Here is a 24,227-nt window from a genome sequence, read left to right as displayed (position 1 = left end):
TCCCTCCTCTGATAATTTTTCAATTTCCTCACTTTAATCACATGTTACATTTTAAATATTCCCCATGTTCCAATTATACAAATCACAATAATCAATATTATCTGTACTATTTTCAATATTATCCCTTTCCCTAGGTTGCCAAGCCAATCTCCCACAGAAGCAAAACCTTTGCCAACATTTTCCCAAACTCCTAGTTCCCTCAGCTCTTTCAAGCCAGCACTATCTTTAGTCAGATTGCTAATAAGGCCTCTAATTTCTTTACTATTGTTAGGAATAAATGAGCAACAATGTTGCGAATTCAGCATTTTACAAACTCCGCCCTCCTTTGCTAAAAGGAAGTCTAACACAAGGTGGTTTTGAAGAGTCATAGATCTTACCACAGACATTTCTGTATCCTTTAGGGTCATGGCTCCTAAAACATTTGTCATTATGTTATCCACAATAGTAGACAACTTTCGAATTTTCCAAGAATTCAGAAGAATATGACTCTCGCTGTTGTCTAACATGATGTAATTGAGTCATTGTAAGCATTTTATTCAGATTCTCAAGTTGATAAATCTTTGGGAAAACTATTTGCAGGTAACATGTGCCATACCATCCTCTTGGAAGACGGTAATACGCATTTGGTCCACAGATGTAATAAACTCCTGGAATTGCTGGATCTTTTCCATTTAACATGAATGTCCACTTAGTCTGAAACAAAAACACATGTCTACATTCACTCGTTCCAACGAACAACGTATCCGTTCTAGATTTAGGCCTATAAACACAAAGCTTTCCTACGTGTTGCGCATTCAAAGGTACTCTCCCTGGTGTCTTTATGTCACTAAATGCATAATCATTCCTAAATGTCCTCTTCTCTAAGCCCTTTCCTAATTTCTCCTTTAATGCCTTTCTCCTGCCATCTGTCTGATCTAAGAAACTCTTCTCTACAGGTGTAAGCAAGTATGTGAGATTGTTCCTGTGAGCATAAGCCGTGCCAAATGTCAATGTAGGTTCAAAGAATCCTGTCACTAACTCTATGTTATTTTCGTTAGCTACTCTACTCAAGTACCTAATTATAGGAACAAACGGAAATACTACATCATGGTTTGAATAGAAATACTGAATGTACTCCTGGTTCTAAAATCTTGTTAGTAAAAGACTACAACTTATCCCACAAGTAAGGGGCAAACTATGGTAAGTAACTCCTTCCTCCACTGATGGAGGAAACTGTGTACAAACATAACAATTTCTTGCATCCATCTTCTCAACATACGCAATAAGCGATAGAAAACATTAGAAGAAAGTTCTCCTTGGCTATTGTCTAAGTGCAAATATTTCTCATCTATCCTAAACCTATGTAATTCTGTGAGTGCAGTAGTTGTCTCTGAAGCAAAGGTGTGGTTGGCCACAATCTTCTCAAGAAGAGTCATACTCACAATCGGTACCAGACACAATATCATGTATACAATCGCCAGACCAACACCTATGTATTTACTCATGATCTGTAAAGAAGCACCAAAAATTAAAAACGGAAATCTTCAAGTCTTTTTTCCAGGACCTTTGTCAAAATTAGGTAGCTTGCCAAAATCGGTTTAGCAGCTAGTCAAATCACGTTATTTAAAATCTCTTCCGGTTACTTTCAACAGTCTCTTTTGCAATTTTTGTGATTCACAGTTTTAACACAATTCAGTTCATTGGTATTCTTCATGTGCCAAAATAGTGACCTGGAATATCTTGATCAAAATAAAAAGACAAAAAATCACTCTGCCAATCACTTGTCGTTTCATACAGGACCTGCGTACGTTCAATTTGCAATTCGCGTTCTTTTCAATCTTAGATCTCCATTTAACCCTCCATCAATTAAATCTTATCTTCTTGTAGTGTCACCTTCTTCCTCAGTTGTTGTCACTGTAATTGCTTCTTCCCTCTTTGCTTGTGATTTCAGTCACTTATCTCCTTTCAGTGCTGGATTTGTAACTTCTCTTTGTTCTTAAGGATTTTCTCTTGACGTACCTGCAACTGGTTCAGGAGGAGTCCGATGCTTTGGTTTTATCCACCGCAACTCCTTCCACTTCGGGGTCTGCAGTTTGCTCTGTTTGTCTTTCAAGATCGTCTGCTTCTGGGAGAGCCCTCCTCTGACTAGACTCTCCCGCTACCTCATTTGACGTTTGTTTCCTGTCACTCTCCTGTAGGCCTTCCACTTCGTCTCTCACAGCAGTCTTTGCACTGGTCTCAGTCTGCTCAGATTCAGTCTCTGATTCTCCTGTTTCTTTCTCTGGGCCTGGGTTTAGTCTGGAAGTTGTTGGTATTCTCAACAACTCTTCTTCATTGTCCATGGACAAGGCACTTTCCGAGTATGGCTGGCATGAACCCAGTTCGGAACTCCAGCACACTTCACAGCTGTAGTAGTAACCAGTACTACTTGGTAAGGGCCTTTCCACCGAGGCTCCAAACAAGTCTTCCTCACGTGTTTCCTGTCACAACCCAATGTCCCGCTCTCAGCTTGTGGCTTTGATCTCGAGATGGTTGCAGTGTGGTGGCTTCCACCTGATGAGAGAAAGAGCGAAACACATCAGCCAGACCTTTGCAGTAATCCAACACCATATCATCTGTTATGTTCATAAGAGCATTCGCAGGAACCGCTGGCAACCTCATTGTTCTGCCCATGAGGATTTCATGTGGCGACAGTCCAGTCTTTCTGTTGGGTGTGTATCTCATACTCATCAGAACTAACAGCAGTGCGTCGGGCCATTTCAGATTCGTGGACGCACACATCTTTGCAGTTCTTGACTTCAAGGTAACATTCATCTACTCAACAAATCCTGAGGCTTCAGGGCGGTAGCTAAAATGCAACTTCTGCTCAATGTTTAAGGCTGAACATAGTAATTTAATTACTTAATTGTTGAAGTGACTCCCTCTATCTGATTCTAAAGAGACCGGAAACCCAAAACGTGGTATCAGTTCCTTAAGCAGTAACTTCGCTACTGTAAGGCTGTCATTTTTTTGTGTAGGGTAAACTTCAATCCAATGGCTAAAGATACAAACAATCACCAACACATATCTCAATCCTCCACACACAGGCATCTCGATAAAATCCATCTGCATTCTGCTAAATGGACCTCCTGCACTTCCAATGTGGCTCATGCTTACCACATTCTCTTTACCCATGTTCAGCTGCTGACAGATGACGCATCGATGGCAAATTACTTCAGCAACCTGTCTAAACTTTGGATTTAACCAAAACTGTTGAAATGTTCAAATCATCATACCCCTTCCAACATGTACTTGACCATGATAATACCTAGCCGTTTGAGTCAACAAACTGTCTGGCAGTACCACTTGTCCCTCCCCGGATACCCATATGTCATCCTCACACTGAACACATTTTAAGTTTAGCTAGTTTCTTTTTTCATCTCTGCCAACATTATCCTGAAGTGCTTTCAATTCTTCCCAAGAATCTATGACATGTAGTGCATAATTTGGGCACATTTCCTCTTCCGGTAACAATTCCCATTTATTTTTGAACGATATACAGTTCAATGCACAAAACCTTGCGACTTGATTTGCATATCCATTTCCCATTGAAACAAAATCTTCTGATTTCAGGTGTGCAGTGCATTTCACCACAGGGATCTTTTCAGGCAATTGAATAGCTTCTAACAAGTCATGGATTATTTCACCATTTCTAACTGGTGAACCAGAAGAGGTCAGAAAACCTCTCAGTGAACATAGTTGGCCAAAGTCATGGACTATTCCAAATCCTCACTGGCTGTCTGTAAAGATAGTAACTTCAAGCTGTGCAGAAGCATGGCATGCTCTCGTAAGGGCTACCTTGTCATGTCCACCTTGGTTCTTAATTGACTGTAATATACCACCCCCTGTCGTACATTGGATTTATTTATTGGATTATAGAAAAAGCCCAAGGTTAAGGCGATAATTTCTTCCCCCATGGATGAGCTGTTATGTTGCCTTTTGCAGAGATCAGTAAGGAGGGCTTTAACCAAAGAGGGATGACAAAAATTGACCACTATGCAATCACCCTCTTGTTTCCTAGAATGACTCACCTATTGGACACATCTTACCATGTTAATAGCTCAATACAGTGCAATTGGTGTGCATATACTCTTTGATAGCCAATGTACAACCTTATTACGTAAATATGACCATGACTCCGATATACCTGATCTTAATTTAGGTACATTCTTCAGAACAATTATATTAGGTGTTGCATCTTTGGGCAAATGTATGGTATCAATTGAGGGCATCGGTCTGTTTATGTTCTCATAACTGTGACTCTGTTCAGGGCATATTTCCCAATTACTAATGGACGGTTTAATATGTGAAGGTTCCTTCTGTATTACCATGTCATTTCCGTTTTCAAGTTGTAAGGGTCTCCTTTTCTTTGGGGTCTGCATTTACGGACAAGGTTGTGGGAGCAGAATCACTAAATATTTGGTTCTTGTTCAGAGCTGCATGTCCTGCAACAATTGGATGATGTTTATCTATAACATTTTTTACATCCTTTTCAATCAGGGTCACATGCTCCTTTATTTCCTTGGTTTTAGTCAATAATTTTAATTGAATATTACCTATTTTGTATCCTCTTTAGCAGGAGCTCCAAACTTTTAGGAACAGGGGTTCATGGACAACAGGTGGGTCCTGTGGCATCATCCTATTTCCTTCTAGTGCTGATTTCACTTTCTTTGTATTAGTGGACCTTGGCGAGGTAATTGCATTTGTTCTCACTATCTGCCTGCTTCTTTTTTTCTTGGGGCGGAGATGGAGATAAATCATCACAGCTAACAGGTAGTTCTAGTATCGCCCAGGGTTGCTATACATGGACGGCAAAAGTATTGTTTTGGGCTTTGTGGTGAGAGTTACTATATTACCCTCAATTAGCAGCACTGTTTAATTGGTCAGAGTGGTAGACTCAATATTAACTTATACAGTAACGTCCCATAGAGTGCTTTTGGTGGCCACGAGTCTCGCTTCTGAGCTAACAGTTTATACCGGGTCAACCCAGCATTTGACAAATGTTGGGTCTTATCTCTGGTGAGTAAAACTTCATGGGCGAGGGAACCATAACATGTCCCATCACAATGCTCTCACTCTGAGTGCGACTTAGTCCAACCGCAAGAACTGTGCATAAACAACGAGGTAAGGCTGCTGCATCTGGGTCTGAAGTAGCTGAAAAATATGCTACTGGGCGGTTTATACCACCATGGACTTGGGTCAAAACAGACAAAGAACATGCATCATGCTCATGACAAAACAACATGAAGGGTTGTGTGTAGCCAGGCATTCCCAAAGCCGGGGCTTAGCACAGACTCTGTCTCAACTCAGTAGAGGCTTTCATACAGGCTTGGTCTAACACTAAGGGATCAGTAACTTATTTATGAGTCAGCTTCTGAGATGACTTTGAAATGACTGAAAAATTGGGAATCCAGTGACGACAACAGCTCACCATTCCCAGAAACATCCTAACATCTCTCTGTGTCGCTGGGGGATACATCTGGAGTATGGCTGTGACCCTTTCTCTAGAAATGTTCCTAATTCCTTTTTCAATTAGGTGTCCCAAATATTTCACCTCTTTCTGACGGTACTATAATTTAGCTGGGGACACTTTATGTCCATTCTTCCGTAAGTGATTCAGTAAGGCAATAGTATCTTACTTGCATGCCTCTTTTGTCTTTGCCACATCTAACAGATCATCAGTGTACTGTTCCTATGTCGATTGGAAAGGCATTTCCAATGACCCCTGGTTCTTTTTCAAGATCTGGTTGAAAATGGATGGTGACTCTGAAAACCCATGTGGAATTCTACACCAACAGTAGACTCAATCCAAAAAAATAAAACAGAAGAGAAACTGGCTATCCTCATGAAGAGGTGCAGAAAAGAATGTGGGTGACAAGTCTATTATAGTGAACCATGCAGCATCGAATGGGATCTGAAACAATATGACTGTTGGATTGGGCACCATGGGACAACATTTTAGCCCTCATTATGACATTGGTGGTAAAAACCGCCTGCCGCCACGCCGATGGCCGCTAAAAAAGACCAAATGATCACAGTTGTGTGGAGGGCAAGCACTTTTTGTGGAAGCACATACTTTCTACCCAGTCTAAACATACTCCGTGCTCCCAACATGTGAGCAGAGCCAAAGCCCTACTCCTGGTGAATCTCAAAAAATTGTCTGCCGGCATCTGCGCTGTCAAGCCACATCACAAAAATGAAGAGTGACCCGTGTAGTGAAAAACGGTGCTTGATGACTCAGAATTAAAAAACTAACGCCTCTTAGGTTCTGGTTTCTAGCTTGCTCAAGAATGAGGCTATTACACTCAAATGGTGTTGTGTGTGAATGGTAGAAACTGGCTGGTGGCAAGGATATGTGAGGTCCTGCAGGGCTTGAGAGTAGATGGTGTAGTGTTGGATGAAGGGGCGGCTCCTCCATAAGTGCGGAGGAACGTTGCCCCCCGCCAGCAGTGGCAGCTGCAAACCTTTTCCTCAAAAACTATAATAAACTATGTTTATTTTGGTTTTGGGGAAAAGGGGCGGGCCACGGGGCGACGAGCAATGAGGGGGAGTGCTCAGCACTCCCCCTCACTGCGCATGCATATTTGGCCGCCCGGCTCGGGCTGGCCAAACACACATGCGCAGAAGGGTCTCTGCACAGGCTCCAGTCTGCCTGAGAGCGCCCTGGCTGAGCGCTCCCAGCCAATCCTATTGCTGCTCTGAGCAGCGTCATGATTGGCCACAGGGCAGGCTGGGAGTCTTGCTGGAGGAGATGGAAGAGCAGAGGAATGGAGCTCCGAGTTGCGGGAGCAGAGGTAAGTGTTTTTTAAATATTTTTTTTAATCTGTGGTGTTGTTGTTAACCCCCCACCTCCGCGGCGACCTGTGAGCCACGACTGGTTGGAGGTGAAGTATTGTGATGTCAATGCCTGACATCACAGACTCCCACATTCCAATTGGTAACCAAGTGACCTTGAGTTAAAGGAGGACTGGGTGGTGAGCAGTTGTGCCTTGGGGCTGCCAATAAACTGCTACGCACTACTATACAGTTTGCTGGCATTACTACAGAGGGGCTGTTAAGAACTGTATTGGAAGATTAGTTGATTAAGGTAGGTAACAAAACTATCGATAGATTTAGGCTGTTATGTAATTAATCAATGTTTTCTGGAGAGGGAGAAGTCCAGATTTGGTTCAAATTAATTATACTAACACCGGAAAACAAAGATTTTTATTTTAAAAAGAGGAACCCCAAGGCCTGGAATGATATGGAGTAATCTGGAAATCCCAGGACTCATTTACAGATAAGGAGAAAAGGCTACTGTATTGAAGCTTGAGTAGACGGTGTAGTGTTGGATGTGGAACATTGTGATGTCAAGCCTGGCATCACAGACTGCCACATTCTGATTGGTAACTAAGTAACAGGGACTTGAAGGAGGACTGGGTGGTGAGCAGCTGTTCCTTGGGGCTGCTAATAAACTGCTACACATTACTACACGAAGTGTATTGGAAGAATAATTGCTTAAGGTAGGTGGCAAAAACCTCAATAGATTTTGTCTTTTTTGCAACTAATCAATGCGCTCTAGGGTGAAGTTCTGATTTGCTCCAAATCAACTAGTTGTATTCATACATGGGAAAACAATTATTTATTTTAAAAAAAGGGAAAACACTGGTCTGGAAACATAGGGGGTCATTCTGACCCTGGCGGTCATGGACCGCCAGGGCCGGGGACGGAGGAAGCACCGCCAACAGGCTGGCGGTGCTTCAGGGGCATTCTGACTGCGGCGGTACAGCCGCGGTCAGAAACGGAAAACCGGCGGTGTCCCGCCAGTTTCCCGCTGCCCAAGGGAATCCTCCATGGCGGCGCTGCAAGCAGCGCCGCCATGGGGATTCCGACCCCCTTACCGCCAGCCTGGTTCTGGCGGTTTTGACCGCCAGAACCTGGCTGGCGGTAACGGGTGTCGTGGGGCCCCTGGGGGCCCCTGCAGTGCCCATGCCAATGGCATGGGCACTGCAGGGGCCCCCTAACAGGGCCCCACCAAGATTTTCAGTGTCTGCCAAGCAGACACTGAAAATCGCGACGGGTGCAACTGCACCCGTCGCACCCCTTCCACTCCGCCGGCTCCATTCGGAGCCGGCATACTCATGGAAGGGGGTTTCCCGCTGGGCTGGTGGGCGGCCTTCTGGCGGTCGCCCGCCAGCCCAGCGGGAAACTCAGAATTACCACGGCGGTCTTTTGACCGCGCAGCGGTATTCTGACGGCAGTACTTTGGCAGGCGGCCTCTGCCGCCCGCCAAAGTCAGAATGACCCCCATAGTATCCAGATGATATCGAGTTACTTGGAAATTCTAGTACTCAATTACAGTTGATGAGAAAAGGCCACTATGAGGAAGTCTGGAGGGAAATTGTGGAATCATGCTGAGGCAGAGATGTTTTCCATGCAGGAGACAAGGCAATGTAAATTGTTCAGTTTTGGCTGGGTTGAGCACCATGCAGCAGAGGTCAGACCAATGCCAGTAAGAGGAAAGCAATCTATTGTGCTTCCGGGGAGAGGGGTTCAAATGAGGAGAATGAGCAGGTGATTTGGGTGTTATGCACGAAGAGATGGGGGGGGGAATTAAATGAGATGACACTGAGGGAGTGGATAGCTGCATGGGAAGATGGTTAAAGGTTAATTTGTGCTGTTATTTGCAGGCGGTCGGCACATTTGGGGTATAAAAATTGTTGTGTCCCCCGTACCTACAAGGTGTAGGTGCGTGGCAGAAAGATACACTAGGTGGCATCAAAATGAGGCAGCTGTGGTAACCAGCAGTTCTCCTGGTGTGGGCTTTTGGCAGCTGAATTTATTATTAATATTTATATACATTCACAATTCAAGCAGTGGGTGATGAAGGTTCTGTAGTCCCCAAGATTAATGACCTTTAACGAGTGGCCTCCTTTTACTGCACATATTAGAATTATACGTTTTGCATCTAACACCTCACCCCACATTTTCTTCTATGGTAAATTATGGCTGATCAAACCTGCAAAGGTTTACCTGGTAAAAAAAGGCTAGTAATTACTGAAACAGGCAGATTATGGTACGATAAGCACCAGATCTACATTTTATTCCACAACAGTTTGTAATAGCAGTGATCTATCACACCCAATTAATTCCATCCACTTGGAACCAGATTTTAATGGGCGCTCCAAACACCGGGCACTGTATGATGAGGGCCAAGAGGGCCTAAGAAGTATAAGTCAGGACCTAGGCTGGAGAGCCAGACATGCCCAAGTAAGACACTATGGGGACGAGGAAGCGATGTCCATGAGTTAAATGAAGCAGACATCAGACTGAGAATAAAGTAAGGGCAGTTGAAATGGAGTTGATACAAGTGTGACTGCAGCTGCAATAGAGTGTGCTTTTCATACACACAGCTGCAGAGTTCAGATAGCTAGAGGGGCCAACTCTTTAGGTCTGATTCAAAAAGGTAACTTACACTTTTGAATAAGTTTAAAGTTTGGAGTACGTTTACTACTTTTGGTATTCACAAACTCAGAGTGTAAACGTACTAGACAAGTGTATGTTACATGTCTCCACCACCTGTGTAGTGTAATTGGCTTATTCTTGTGTAGGAGGGGGATGTCCCTACCTAAACCCCTCTTCCTTCTCCCTTTTCTACCCCCTTTTGTAGTAGTTCTTCCCCCTTCCACACCCACTCCTTCCTGCACCACTCCATTTACTACTTAAAGTATGTGGACACTCTGCAGTCAGAGAGGAGAACTCTGCACGTGTAAGTATACTTAGTTATGAAGGTGTAAACTATGCACATAACTGTGTGAATAACACCTGTAGTACATTTTCTATGACTATAAAATGTGCTACAAAGTTCACTTTGTGAATCAGGCCCATTCTGAAGGTGGCTGTCTTCAGAGTCTTGTAGAAGAATGGGGAAGGAGATGGGCAGATGGATCTGCTAAGGCTTATTGTGAATAGCAATGGATACTGCTGTTTTGAAGACTGGAGGACAGTGACCAGCCAGGAGGTAGGGATTCATTTATTTGGAAAGGTGGTTAGCTTGAAAGGTACAGGATGTTGTCAGCTTGACAGGGAAATGGACAAAATGTGGCATATGAACAACTGGCTGATTGAATAGTGAAGGGCTGACCGTAGGGCACGCCAAGCAGATTAAACCATGATGACTGTGGTTTTGAAGTTGGTCTTGGACGTCGAGAATACATTACCAAAGTAGTGGGTCATGAGCAAGGCATTCCAAATATGTGAAAATCTGCAAAAAGTTTTAGAAATTTTGGATCACAGAAGGCACAGTAAGTGCAATGAAAAACAAAAGAAATGTGCATAAACAACTGAATTTCAAAAACAAAGTTTCAGACTGAGTTTTCCAACCCTGCAATCTTCTAGTGTCCCTCTAGGGGTACGATGTGCTTTTCTTGCACCCACCTGGCATCGATCATTGTTGTGCAGAACGAGATTCGGGAAGTAACAGAGCTAGTTCTCAAACCAAGTAATGGCTACTGGATGAAAAAGGATCTCCTTACTCAGGGAGCCAGTGGCATTGGAGAGATCTACAAACTGAGATCCAGTTTCTCAAACTTTAGTATCAGAAAACTAGGCGCTGATATGTGTTGATTTTTCAGTTCATATCTTTTAAACAATTCTGCCCACATTGGCACCAATTCACAAAAGCATTTATAGTTTGACTAAGCCCTTCCTTTCCTGCCAAAATGTTTGGGGAAAATTCATATTTTTTTCTTATTGGGAACACATTTGTGATTCTTCTTGTCCTCTTAATATCTTCCCATTTCCCCCTACTGAAACTTAACTAAATCAAACCTTATTTATCCATACAGTTCTTCTTTAAAATGTTCCATGCAAATTAGTGAATGGGCCAAAATTATTTGCCATCCAGGAATGTTTTTCTTGTGAACTAAACAGCTCAAAGATTTCTCTAGACATGTTATTACTTCTTAAAATATATAATTTGCCTTAAAAAACATATAAGGTCCAGTTTAAGGACTGACTCATTTAAAACTAAAACTAAATGAAATTCCGCAGTAATGATAAATTATTGAACTCTAATGATGAAGCTTTCCGTTCTTGACATACTGCTCAAATCTCACACACAACATCACTAATGAGATCACACAGGGAATGAAAAATGATATCAACAATAACTTTACAGATTGGGTATCACACATGACATTGCATAGTGGTTCAAGGCTCCTGTATCACTGAGCGTCACTTGGCATCCTTACTGATACTTTGTAGAAAACAGACAGATTTAGAGGAGTTGAAATAAAGATCTCAGTTCCAGGAGTTAACAGTAGCTCCAGAGATTAAACTTTTGTGTTACCAGAAGTCATAGGACCAAGGGGCTTTCTCATGTGTCTTGCCTGGCTCTACTGATATTGCTGTCCTAGCACCAAAAGCCCCAGTGGACTGGGGCATGGTGAAAAACATGCCTAAGCCACTCGACCTTTAGCCTAATATAAGATGTGATAAGAGTAATCAGCTCTCAACCTCTAAATTTCCGATTTAACCTCGAAGTAGCTCTCCCACTAAGCATGCATTAAAATCTAATGCACCCAGATGGCACCTACTGTTTAAAACGTTCTCACATATTTTAAGGGTCAGTTTCCCAAGACCGGCCCTGGTATTTCTATTTCTATACATCAGCCAAATGCCACAATTAAAGTTTTTGGAAATATTTATGGCTGTGCCCAGTGCTTAATTTGTAAAACAGTAAGTGCCAGGGCCCTCGTCAGGAGCCCACTGCAGCTTGTATCACCCATTGCCCCTTCCAGTGCTGCCAATGACAGTACCTACACAACTACTAACCATCACACTTCTACAAGTGTGATAACTCAGACTATTGCAGACCCCCAAAGCTATAAGAATACCTTGGGCAGGATGTATTAGTCATATTTAATGTATATTGAAATATAAAACAACTGTTGTTCTGCTCATCTCTAAATTACACAAACAGCACCACCATGTTGAAGACTGGCTTAAGTGCCAATGCTGACAATTAAGTGCCAGTGCTAAGCACCGGAATCCTCCGGCTCAAATTAAGCACTGGCTGTGCCCGTCAGGTTAGGATACGCTTGTTCCTGAATTTAATGGCTGTAACTCCACTAAAATGATCACCTTGTCAAAATATACCCCTCTTTTAATCTACTTGGGAAAGGGAAAACTGTTTATTGGTAAGTGTCTCATCAGCATCTCTCCTTCACTGGTTATTACATTCCCATCCCTCATGTCATTGTTTGTTTACGTTATTTTATATTAACGTCAACTTAAGGCACAGAATTTGAGTGGAATGGTACTCTGAGACCAAAGTTCAACTTTAGAATTAGTCGCCGATTCCAAACACTACCAACCGTGGCACTTGCCATTGGCGCAAGTGGCTTCTTGGTTTTTATAACTGATACTAAAGTTTGAGCTCTCATGTTGAAAGACAGTCTTTCCAACCTTCTCTTTACACACAGTACTCCACTGACCAGCAATATTTTGCCCACTCAAATTAAGCATGCAAGACCCCCAGAACCGAGCACAAACTGAGCGAAACTGGATCGAGTACAAGCCATCTGCACCTGATTGTACAATTACCCTAGAACTTGACCTTGAATAGTCATTTGGCGTAATCCATGGATGATCAAATGGGTGCAATAACCGCCTCTGAGAGGCAGCAAGGTAGAGAAACATTATCTTCATGGTTTTAGGTTAGAAAATGTAGTCCTTAGCTACATATAGTGAAAATGAGTCAGAATAAGAAATCTTTGTCCACGATTAGCATAGACCTCATAATGCATCATAAGTGTCATTAGGAATACTCAGTGTATATTTTGGTTCAGACCACAGTGCTGTGGTATTCAAGTGTCTACAAGACATGAAGGATGAGAGGCCTTGACGATGGACAAAGAATGACAACAATGTGGTCTACTTGAAACCATGAACATTTTTCTTAATGTCTGACCAGACGATGAGCGTCAATGCCTTTCTGTAATGAAATGCCATATAATTGCACTCCAACTGAGATTTCAGTGTTTGCATATCTACTATTCTAAAAATGAATACTATTGGTTAATATATTGAAAGTCAAATATTGCTATAAGAAAAATAGAATTGATGTCAATAATTTTGATGCTGAAAGTAGTCTTAGTATAAATTCCTTTTATGCTACCTGTCTATTCATTATGTACAGAGTAAAATCAGTGTGTATTTTTTCTGTGTTTCCACATGCTGTGTTAGTACTTTTTAGTACCTCTCTGCTCATTCTCTTTACCAAACAATCGAAAATAATATTTAATAATAATAACATTTCAGAGGTTGTTGGAGGTGGAGGAGAATGCCGGGAAGCTATCACTCTTTCAGGAATATCAGAAGATTTTCAAGAGGAATCTGACTGCAGGTGAGAGGGCTCATAAGGACATGTTTTCACCTTCAGTTGCCTGCTGGGCTGTGGGTGGGGATTTCGTTGGTTCCTTTTATTTCTGAAGTCTGTCTGGTCGTGTGTCCGATAATGTCTATACCAAAGTCTGTTTACCTTGATGGTATACACTGGTGTGGATGTGAGCTCCACCGTTATGGTTGGTGATTGGCAACATGCAGCTTCCGCTGTGGATGCTGTGGGGGCTCAGAGTGGGCACTTGGGGGTGGGGATACTGTGAGCCCAAGAGACTGGGAGTGCTGAAGTGCAGTAAGAGTGCAGTCTAAAAGAATGAAGTGGTTCAGATGTGTTTGCTGTGCCCATGGATGCTCACAACAAAGGGAGGGGGCTAGAGAGGTCATGGGAGCGTGAGAGCCAAGAAATGACAGCAGTGGAGAACTGCAGAGTGTGTTACTTACTGGGGCGTTGGGGGTCTTCTCCAAGGTAAAGAGTTCGAGGAGGTGCAGGAAGTAAGGCTAGAAAGTATTTGCCAAGCTGCAGGTTCTGATCCGTGGACTAACATTTTGTTAGCACCTGTGAGGCTTCTCAACCCCTTGGTACCCTATCAAAGCAAAGCAATCAACAATCATTTGTGGTTGGGCCCATGTATTCCTCTTCCTGTATGCAACAATGTATGCAGTCTGGCCTTAAAACCAACCCCAGTACATAGGCATATCCTGAGACAGACCACCCTTCTCAACCTCGTGGGTTGCAGGCGTTGGCGCCATACACCTCGGTGTCAACCCACACGCAAAAGTGTTCCCTTCTCCAGGTTGCCTTATGATCGCGTTGCCTCGTAAAGAGAACCCCTATAAAACTCTCATTGCCTCCGGCAGCCACTCTGATCTCTTCTGGTTGTGGGTGGCTCTTTCTCAAGGGTGAGAGCACATGAGGGAAGCTGTGATCGAGTACAAGTATCTGCAGAGTTCCCATTGAAGACGCACCCCAAGTCTGCTGCTTGAGCACCCCTTCTTTTCCCTCAGAAGTTTTCAGTAGGGAGTTTGGAACTAGAGCGTCCTCGAATTGTAAGAGTGGGGTCTTTGTACATGATGGCTTTGATTTATGGTAACTAGCACTTACATAGAATGCACAGTTGTAGGAGGAATGTAAAACTGGGCAAATTCATCCCTGCAGCTTTGTGTCTGTCCCTGGGGACAGTATATTGAAGGACATTCCCTATCAGCGTGGAAGTGAATGCAGATCGTTCATGAGGGCTAGTATGCAGCTGTCCCCCCAGGCAGCAGGTCTGACCTGGTTTTGCTTGGGATTGTCTGAGGTTTCTGTTTCTTTATAGTTCGATCTCTAAGACCAGCAACCTTTTTGCTATCCCCGAGCCCACATCTGGACTCTAATTTGGAATGCTCACACCTGGCAGTTTGCATAGTAGTACATTTCCCAGAACAGTTAAAAATGTCTAGGACTGTGTGTTTGTCAAATTGGCCCTAATTACGAACCACCCGGTTTATTGCAATACGTTCAGTGATTTCTTTTACCGCATATATCTCAATTATGAGTTAGTAATAAATGCTGGAAGGTCAAACTGGCCAATATTTATTGGGGGGATGCCCAGTATTTAGCTGAAAATGCAGATTTAAGTGCAGTACTCAAAAATTCTTTATGGTATTACTAGAAAACTAGTAATTGGCTGGTATTTAGTACATTTGATCAATTTTGACTCAGCAGAATCGAATAACATGAGGTGCGATTACAGGCCCCTCAAAATAATGGAAATATAATGGAAGCATCTCTTTCAGTGTACGCATCACCACATACAGGTGAATGATTTCTATAAAAAATAGACACATCTTCAACGGTGGGTACCAAATTACATATGCCATGATTGTTCTTCGCGGCTTCCCAAAAAGCAACTCGAGGGGCTGCAGTGGCTTGGTGATCCCAGTCATTATTCTAACCTGGGACAAAATCTCCGTCCAGTAATTCTGTATAATATGCATAAACTCCCCATGTGGAGCAAAGTGCCTCTTTCGCCACAGTTTTTCCAATATATATCTGATGCGTCGAACATGGCCTTCAGCCTTGGTACGGGCAAGTACCTTCTGTTCATTACTTTATGTGCACCTTCTTCATGCTGTAAGCAAATAGATGATTGGATGCTGTAGCCCATATTTAAGCCTATACTATTTTGCATGTATATCAAGTCTAAATCTGTTTCCCAGTTCACTACATGCTTACATGTATGTATCAGCTGCAAATTGCCTATGTGACGACAAAGCTGTTCTATGTGCTTTCATCTTGCTCTGTTTTGAGAACACAGCTTGTAATTACATTTTCTTCATCCCACCAATTGTGTGACTCCTCACCTGCTCAGTGTGATGATTGTGTTAACCTTAACACGTCATCTTGGACTAAACACAGGTTGACTGATTATCTCTCTTGTATAAAGATCGCCCTCTGTGAATAGCTCAACAAGATGGAAACACTTTTCTTATGAAGATATTATTTAAAAATGTGCTCCTTTCAGACAAACTGAAACTTCCCAGTTATGGCCCTGTGTTTAAAACAAACATCAAAGCACCAAACATGTACTTTTAATATTGCTGAGTGATGATCTGAGTCATATGGTGGAGCGCGGATAATCACTCAGAATTTATCAAAGATTTTGTTTAGCACTATGACATACTTTTTTTCCAAAGGTCCTATGACTGGTGTAGTTCAGTCCCTTTGAGATCTGTTGTTTTCATGGATTAATACTTTTTTGTTTGTGATGGTTCACAGGACTTGAAGAATTAAGTTGGTTCAGACTTTCTTCAGAATTGCATTATATCATATAAAACACCTGAACAACTTCAGTTCCACAACTTGTTTTTTCAGTCGCGTTCTTGCTTTCATGGTATTGTGGCTTCATAGCACTGTGACTAACAATTATTACTTTGTATCTGTTGCTTCTCACTACACTAAATAATCTTTCCAGGTGCTTTAACTAACAAGTGTTATTATTACCCCCATTTAATGGTTCTCTGTTTTCTTACTATTAAAAGGACTTAAGTTTCAGTTGGCGTCCCAGGGAATCAAACTCATGACCTGCAAATTAGATGTCTGTGGAAAGCATGTAGTCCATGAGTCATTTTGTTGGTGTGAGTATCACCCAGCATGTCGCAAATCGCTTTTTCCTGCTGGGATTCAAACATTTTGTGCCGCATTCATATTTCAGTAGCAGGTACTATAGCCTACCCAGGTCTAATCAGCTTAGATTTCAGCAGTTCATGAGGAAATCAAACTTTAGAGAGTAATTCCTTGTTGCATGATATGGCAGTTCTGAAAATATAGACATTTTCATTAATTTAAGGGATGTATTTTTATCACCTGTCTACAGTGCTAATGTCATTTGTGGATGGTTAAATGGTTACACACTATGCCTTGAAACGATGGCTTTATATACACAAAGTGATTCCCACAATTTAACATGCAGGTGCTCTATTGTGTGCATTACTGGCACATACTGAGAGCACAAGAAACATAGTTGCGCATTGATAATGTATGTTTTTATTTACAGCTGCTAATGTTTTTTGCCAATTTTCAGAGAGGTAGACTTGCATATCTCTTAAACATTGAATCTTTTTCCTTATTTTCATCTATCCTGCACTAGACAGAAAGTAGAGACACAAAATGGATTATAATGTGCTACTATGTGTGCCTGTCTGTAGATTGTGTGCGTATGCCTGTGAGCATTTTATTTTGGAATGTGCATCTATAAAATGTTTTCTGTGTATGCCAGTAGTGTTGTTTGTCTGGTGGCTCTATTACAGAGTGAGACCTACTGGCGTTACTCACAGTTGCTAATTGATATATTCTACTTAGTCAGATAAAACTGTATGTGCTGGTTCTTAAGAACATTTTCAACAGGGTTACATGTGCATACTGGTCTTTGTGGCTACAGTTTTGGAATACCATAGAACACAAAACTATGAGACAAAAGCACAGGTAAATTTTGATTAGGGGGTATAAGAAAATCATAGTATAGGAAATACAGGTTTTATCAGGAATGTAGATGAAACTGATTTAATTCCTATTTTCTTCATGTAACATTCTGTTGTTTGCCAAAAACATATTTGTTCATCTTTTCATTTGTTTCTGCAGACTATGAACCGCTACAAAAAGAGAACTGTGAGGATGTCATAAGAAAATGTAAACTGAAAAGAAGCAACTTTGAGAAAGATATTGCAAATGGAATTTGTTGTGAAACAGAAGTGACTGTCAGTACTCAATATAAGTATCTAAGGAAGCGCATGGCCAATCTAGGAAATGAACTCAATCCATCTACTCAGTTTGGTGGAGGTACCAGAAAGCCAGGTCCAATTTCCAACCTAAATTGTCACACAGGAGACATATTGCTGCAAGATACTGAAAATGGAAATATGTTTAGTAGGTTTTCATTGCTAATTGAAAATAAACCAACACAGCCTGAAGATAAACCATCCTCCAGTGCTGAACATGTGAAGCGTTTTAGCATTTTGTCACCGCCAACTTCAAAGAAGCTACGGCAAAAAAAACACATTCCCTATACATGTAGCGATTGTGGGAAACGTTTCAGTAGGTCATCACAGCTAACCAAGCACCAGGCAGTGCACCCAATGGCAGTGAGCAATGAACCACATATGTGTACCCTGTGTGGAAAGAGTTTCAGCAGGATGGCACAACTCGACCTACATCAAAAGATGCATTCAGGAAAAAGACCGCATGTATGCAGTGTTTGTGGGAAAGGTTTTCGCCGATCATCACATCTTCTTATTCATAATAGAATACACACAGGAGAGAAGCCTTTTATCTGCAAGGACTGCGGGAAGAATTTCAAACAATTAGCACATCTATCACGACACAAATTAGTACACACTGGCGAGAAACCTCATGTGTGTACTGAATGTGATAAGTGTTTCTTTGACTCAGCACGCCTTATTGAGCATCAGAGAACCCACACAGGAGAAAGACCATTTGTATGTAGTGATTGTGGTAAGACCTTCTGTAAGGCATCACACTATCAGAATCATCGAAGAATACATACAGGAGAGAAACCATATTCGTGTACAGATTGTGGGAAGAACTTCACTCAATTAGCACATTTATCCACTCATCGAAGAATACATACAGGTGATAAACCTTATGTATGTACCGAATGTGGAAAGTTGTTCCGTGATTCATCATCTCTGCGTGCCCACCAACGAATACATACTGAAGAAAAACCTTATGCATGTGGTGAATGTGGGAAATGTTTCACGGTCTCCTCAGCTCTAGTCTCACACAAACGAATACACACAGGAGAGAAACCCTATATATGTATTGAGTGTTCAAAGTGCTTCAGGAAGCCTTCACACCTCATATCACATCAGAGAATACATACTGGAGAGAAACCTTATGCATGCACAGAATGTGGAAAACATTTCAGTCAGACATCTGGGTTGGTTGCTCACCAACGAACACATACAGGAGAGCGACCATACTGTTGTAAAATATGTGATAGGAGGTTTGTTGTTTCCTCAAGCCTTAAAAAACACCAACACACACACTCAGTTGAAAAACCATTTAGATGCAACCAGTGTTCTAGGAGTTTTCGTGAGTTATCACCTTTATTGAAGCACCAGGCATCACACAGAGGAGAGAAACCATATTGCTGTACTGTATGTGGGAAGACTTTCCGTTTCTCATCACACTATGTCATTCATCAGAGAATGCATTCAGGGGAAAAACCATATTCGTGTACTGTATGTTTAAAAACATTCCACTTGTCATCACAATTTCTCATTCATCAGAGAATACACACTGGAGAAAAACCTTTTCCATGTAATGAATGCGGTAAAAGTTTCAATCAGGTGGCTCAGCTAACCAGACACCAGCGTGTACACACTGGAGAGAAGTTATATGCTTGCAGTGACTGTGGGAAGAGTTATAGCATATTATCAAACTTAACTACACATCAAAGAATGCACAGAGGAGAGAAACCATTTGAATGTACAGAGTGTGGAAAGAGTTTCTGTGGCTCATCATCCTTGCATAAGCATTTATATTTACACACAGGAGTGAGGCCGTACCATTGCTCTGAGTGTGGGAAGACTTTCATTCGCTCATCAGATCTGGCCATACATCAAAGAGTACATACAGGTGAAAAACCATACCCATGTTCAGATTGTGGGAAGTGTTTTGCCCAAGTGCCACATCTAAAAAGACATCAGAGGATGCACACAGGTGAGAAACCTTTCAAATGCACTGAATGTGGAAAGAGCTTCAGACAGTTAATTCACATGATCACTCATCAACGTATTCACACTGGAGAAAAACCGTATCGTTGTATTGAGTGTGGACGAGGTTTTATTCAAAGATGTGATCTGGTCATACATCAGAGAATGCACACTGGAGAAAAACCATATTCATGTTCAGTTTGCGGAAAGTCTTTCACCCAGTTACCACACCTAAAAACACATAGACGAACCCATACAGGAGAGAAGCCTTACCCATGTTCTGAGTGTGGGAAATCTTTCAGGCAGAAAACACATTTACGAATACATCAAAGAATTCACAAAAAGGGACTTAAAGGAAAGAGATTTAGTTGAAATATTGAGATTGCCTATAATATATTTTCAATCTTTTGGGTTCTCATGCTTCCAAAATTGTACTGAATGTGCCCAGCTTTGGTGAATTCAAATGACATGACAAATTAATAACAGCATACATAATATCATTATAGGATGGCTGGTTTTGTTTCTGTCACATACATCCACCTGTAAAATATTTCATGCAAATTCCATATCCACATTCCTATTCTCTGAGCATTAAACTCAGTGAGAAGCTGTGTTCATTACCTGGATGCACTTCTGGCCTCATTATTAGGAAAACATAAAATAGAAAAGACCCGCCTCCTTCCTAAGGATACCAATGACATACAGCTTTAATCATCACACGTACGGGCATCTTCAAACTATAAAACCAATATTTTTTCAGTTGTGAGATGTAGTTCTGCAAATGTGCAAAAGGGATACATGATAGTCTTCCACTGGAATTCTGCACTTTATTGAAAAGTAAAAGATCAACAGTAGGAGGATGAAAAGATGTACTTACGGAAGGTTGAATCACAAAAATAAAACTCTGATGCATGAAAAAACTGAAACTTGCATAGCTCAAGCTAGAAGTCAATATCCCAGTTCTTGTTACAGAACCGCTTCGGAAACTAATATTGCCCCGAAGCAGTACCTATTCTAATTATAAAAGCAATACACTATTACATGCTAACCAGCTTTACTACAGAAATGTTGTGTTCCATGACTTGTAGTGCAAAAAAAGTCCCATACTTATTGCCTTATTTGTCATGTCAGACATTTGGTAATGGCCTTAATTACTCAGTCTACAAATCTTACAACACTCATGAGTTTTCAAGGCTGACTATTATGCAAAGTAAGGAAAAACAAATTGATACAATGCACAACAGAGATTAATAAATAAATCGACTGAAAGAAGGGAAAACTGCTCTAGAGACCATAGTCATAAAACCAATGTCTATGAGTGTTTCAAAAAAATATTAATAAAAAAAAAAATAGAAGAGAACGGCATTGGTTCATGACATGGGTGCTAATGGATAGTTTCCTACATCCAAAAGAAATAGTTTAGAAATTCACCTTCACCTGTCCGGCATCAGAGGCATTTGCAGTACCCACGCATGATGAAAAGTAGAAGAACCAATATGTGAGAAGTACCAAACATCTATCAATAAAATATGGAAAAACATCAGACATGGTTATACAGGAAATGGAAAAATATATTCACAGGTTTTGTATTGGAACAGAAATAAAAAGAATTGACTTGTGCAGGACAATAGAAAATGTAATCGACAAAGAAGCAATTAAGCAAAAATTGCTGGATAATTTACGAAACATAAAAACAAAAAAAAGATCAGTGAAATAAAATATCTCTAACTTTATAGCAAACATTTTTGGTAGAATGTAGATCCATTTTCAGGATGGGGTTCTGGACAGTAAGTTATTCAAAAAAGGTGCATGAATAAACATAAGGTATGTGAATATATCCAACTGAGTGGTCTTGATTTTTTGCCTGTGATGAAGTTCTTGTATGGTGCTATATAAGGCTTAAGGGAAGGTGAACCTTGCATTACACATATGAAAAACAACTCTAAGAACATCAAAATGGATTGCTGCCAAGATGTTACACGTAGTATACAAGTAGGATTATCAGATAAAAGGATAACAATTCAAACAGGTGCTTTAAAAAATACCTCTTTGGAAAACCCTGAAAATGCAACGAAAGCATTGTGCTAAAATAATGCCATTCTGAATATAATAATTATGACTGAATGTGCATCGTGCAAGAAGGAAAATCTGCCATTTTCTCCCAAAAACATTTTTGCGCTGTAGAGTGTGCTATTGATACCCAGACACATACTACTCACTAGTCGTGTGGTGTTGCGGTTTATGATAACCATGAGCCTGCTCTTACTGAATGATGCCTTATTGATGTGAAATACTAATTGACTAATGTTCTATTGATCGTCCGTTATATATACATGTACCCATGGTATGTGACTCCTACATGCTTCCTTATAGGAGTTTGTAAGGTATGTAATGGATAAATTATAACACTTTGGTGATTCATAGCATTGAAAATGATTTTTTCAATATTGTTTCAGCAGTTTGGACTAATCAGCTCATCATTCGCTCATGCAACGTGATTTGTTCTCTATAAACCCAGTGATGTGTGTAAGGTGTGGGGACCTAATGCACCATCTTGCAGCTGCTTAGGCATGCAACATATTTGTGACACTGAATGCTATGCAAAATCCTATCACATTTCTTTTATGTGGTGAGCATCAATTTAGTATTAACCATGTGGTGTAAAATGGTTGTTTTCTTACTACACCTCCCTCACGTCCACCAGAGCAGTAGGTGTGTGCATTTGCCAACAGCAAAAACGATGAGATAATAGTGAGGCAGAGCTCACCAAAATGCAAAATCACGTAAGGTACTTCTGTAAGTAAATTCACATTTTTAAACTATGCAAGAGTGCAAAGTATTTGCTGGTGGCTCTGTAAAAAATATTTTATGCTAAGCCTTATCCAGAATCTAATCTACATCTTTAGTTTTGTTTAACTGTATTTTATTGATGTTATTCAAACCATACAATATAAACAGACAGTGCAGGTTATCAGTGTTACAGATCTCATCCCATGGGTAAATATATTATCAACAGCCACAGATATGGTTACCTTTATCATTTCAAGTACTACAACATCAGTGAGGTGCATATATTGGCAGGTGCAGTTCGTTGAATGAACCAAGTCCATGAGCAATACATCGAAAAAGAAGCATCACATTACCTCAAATAGTCATCATATTTTTTGCAGTATTGGCTTCGTCTAAGTTAGTGCTCTGTGTCAGAACCATCCTCAGAGCTCAAATCATTAGGCCAAAGCCCAATTTCCTCTGCCGCCCTTTCATCAATCCTAGATGTTGCGCTTTTGCTACTCCCCACTCCAGTAGGTCTCTCAGACACAGGCAACTAGTGGGACTGCCGTGACCAGCTATCGGATAGCCACACTGCGTTTCGCTAGTAGAAGAGCCAGTTGGACGAGCTTGCATGGGATTTTACAGCCCTTTGGCCTGAACACGGCGCCCAATGAACAAATAATTGGTGTCAGCGGAATCACCAGTCCAGTGGCCTCCTGATATGTGGTATTACTTATCTCCTGAAGGATTGCACCCCAACGTATTCTCATGCAAGATGTAGGAAGGTGGGACTGATCACCTCACATTGTACACACTTAGCCCCTCTAGCAGGATATATTCTGATTAGCCTATAAGGTATATTATTGGTGAGGTGTAGGAAATAGAAATGCAGCAGTTTGAACCTGTTGTTGCACGACACAGTGCATACTAGGGCAGTTGCGTGAGTTCAGTCAGCGTCTGCAACAGGCACCCCCAAATCCTGCTCCCAGGCCCTCTGGGCTACAAATGGATACTTGCACATGTTTTCCCTGAGTGCCCTATAAAAAAGCGTGATCAAGTGTCAACCCTCCCCCCTCCCGATGAGTCCATGAAGCACCTCTGAGGGCTGCGAGGCTACAGGGAAGTCAGTGCATAACTCTCTGATTTGGCGTATTGTAGAAACTGGCCGGGGCCCACCCCAGAGGAATCTTGGCCATCTTGGAATGTGATGAAAATTTTGCAAGCAAACAGATCTACCACTTCCTGGCAGCCCCCTACCCTCCAGAGATCTGTGTCTATAGCATGAAATGGTGCAAGGTTCCACAGCTGTTCTGTAGTATATTTCAGCAGGCGGGGAAAAGAGCCCTCTTGTCCAGTAGTGTAGACCAATGTCCCCCCTCCTCTAGAGATCACGGTGGGGGCTCCCGAGTGAATGGAGGGTCCGGGGCCACAAAGTCATTCTGGCAGGATGCAATTCACCAAGGAGGGCTATCCATGGTCCAGTTCCTAGAAGGGTCACACAAAACAGAGGAGAGAGATCCCAACCAATCGCCCTCCTGGGTTTCAACAGTGGTTGAAAATGTGGCGCAACTCAGTGGCCAGCGTATGCCAGGTAGACTAATGATACATAGAGGGCACGTATAGGAGAATCCAGCTTATATACAGGACACCTCCGCTCACTTGGCTTGCAGCTCAAGCAGTAATATCCATAAGGCCACACCACAGATGAAGCCATCCCTGAGGTGTCTGCTGGTTCTGCTCGCTCTGCTGACCAGTGCTTAGCCCTCAATTAGCTCCCGATCTGCCTCCTGCTTGCTGCAGCACAAGCCCATCTTGGGGACCGAATGCGTGCCCCCTGCCCA

At 41.8% G+C, this 24,227-nt stretch overlaps 1 protein-coding gene across 1 annotated transcript in view; it reads left to right on the top strand.

Moving 5' to 3' along the window:
- The window catches only part of LOC138267509 (zinc finger protein 585A-like), a 64,614-nt gene extending 43,155 nt beyond the window's left edge, over positions 1–21,459 (top strand). Inside the window, exons 2-3 of the mRNA XM_069216511.1 lie at positions 13,321–13,405; positions 17,522–21,459. Coding sequence (XP_069072612.1) covers positions 13,321–13,405; positions 17,522–19,986 — 2,550 coding nt within the window. The 3' untranslated portion in view covers positions 19,987–21,459. The remainder of the gene's footprint in view (positions 1–13,320; positions 13,406–17,521) is intronic.
- The last annotated feature ends 2,768 nt before the right edge of the window (positions 21,460–24,227 follow it).

Source organism: Pleurodeles waltl, chromosome 12 (assembly GCF_031143425.1).
Source record: "Pleurodeles waltl isolate 20211129_DDA chromosome 12, aPleWal1.hap1.20221129, whole genome shotgun sequence".
NCBI lineage: Eukaryota > Metazoa > Chordata > Amphibia > Caudata > Salamandridae > Pleurodeles > Pleurodeles waltl.
Note: the sequence above shows the minus strand (reverse complement) of the source record. Positions and strands in the feature narration are given on the sequence as shown.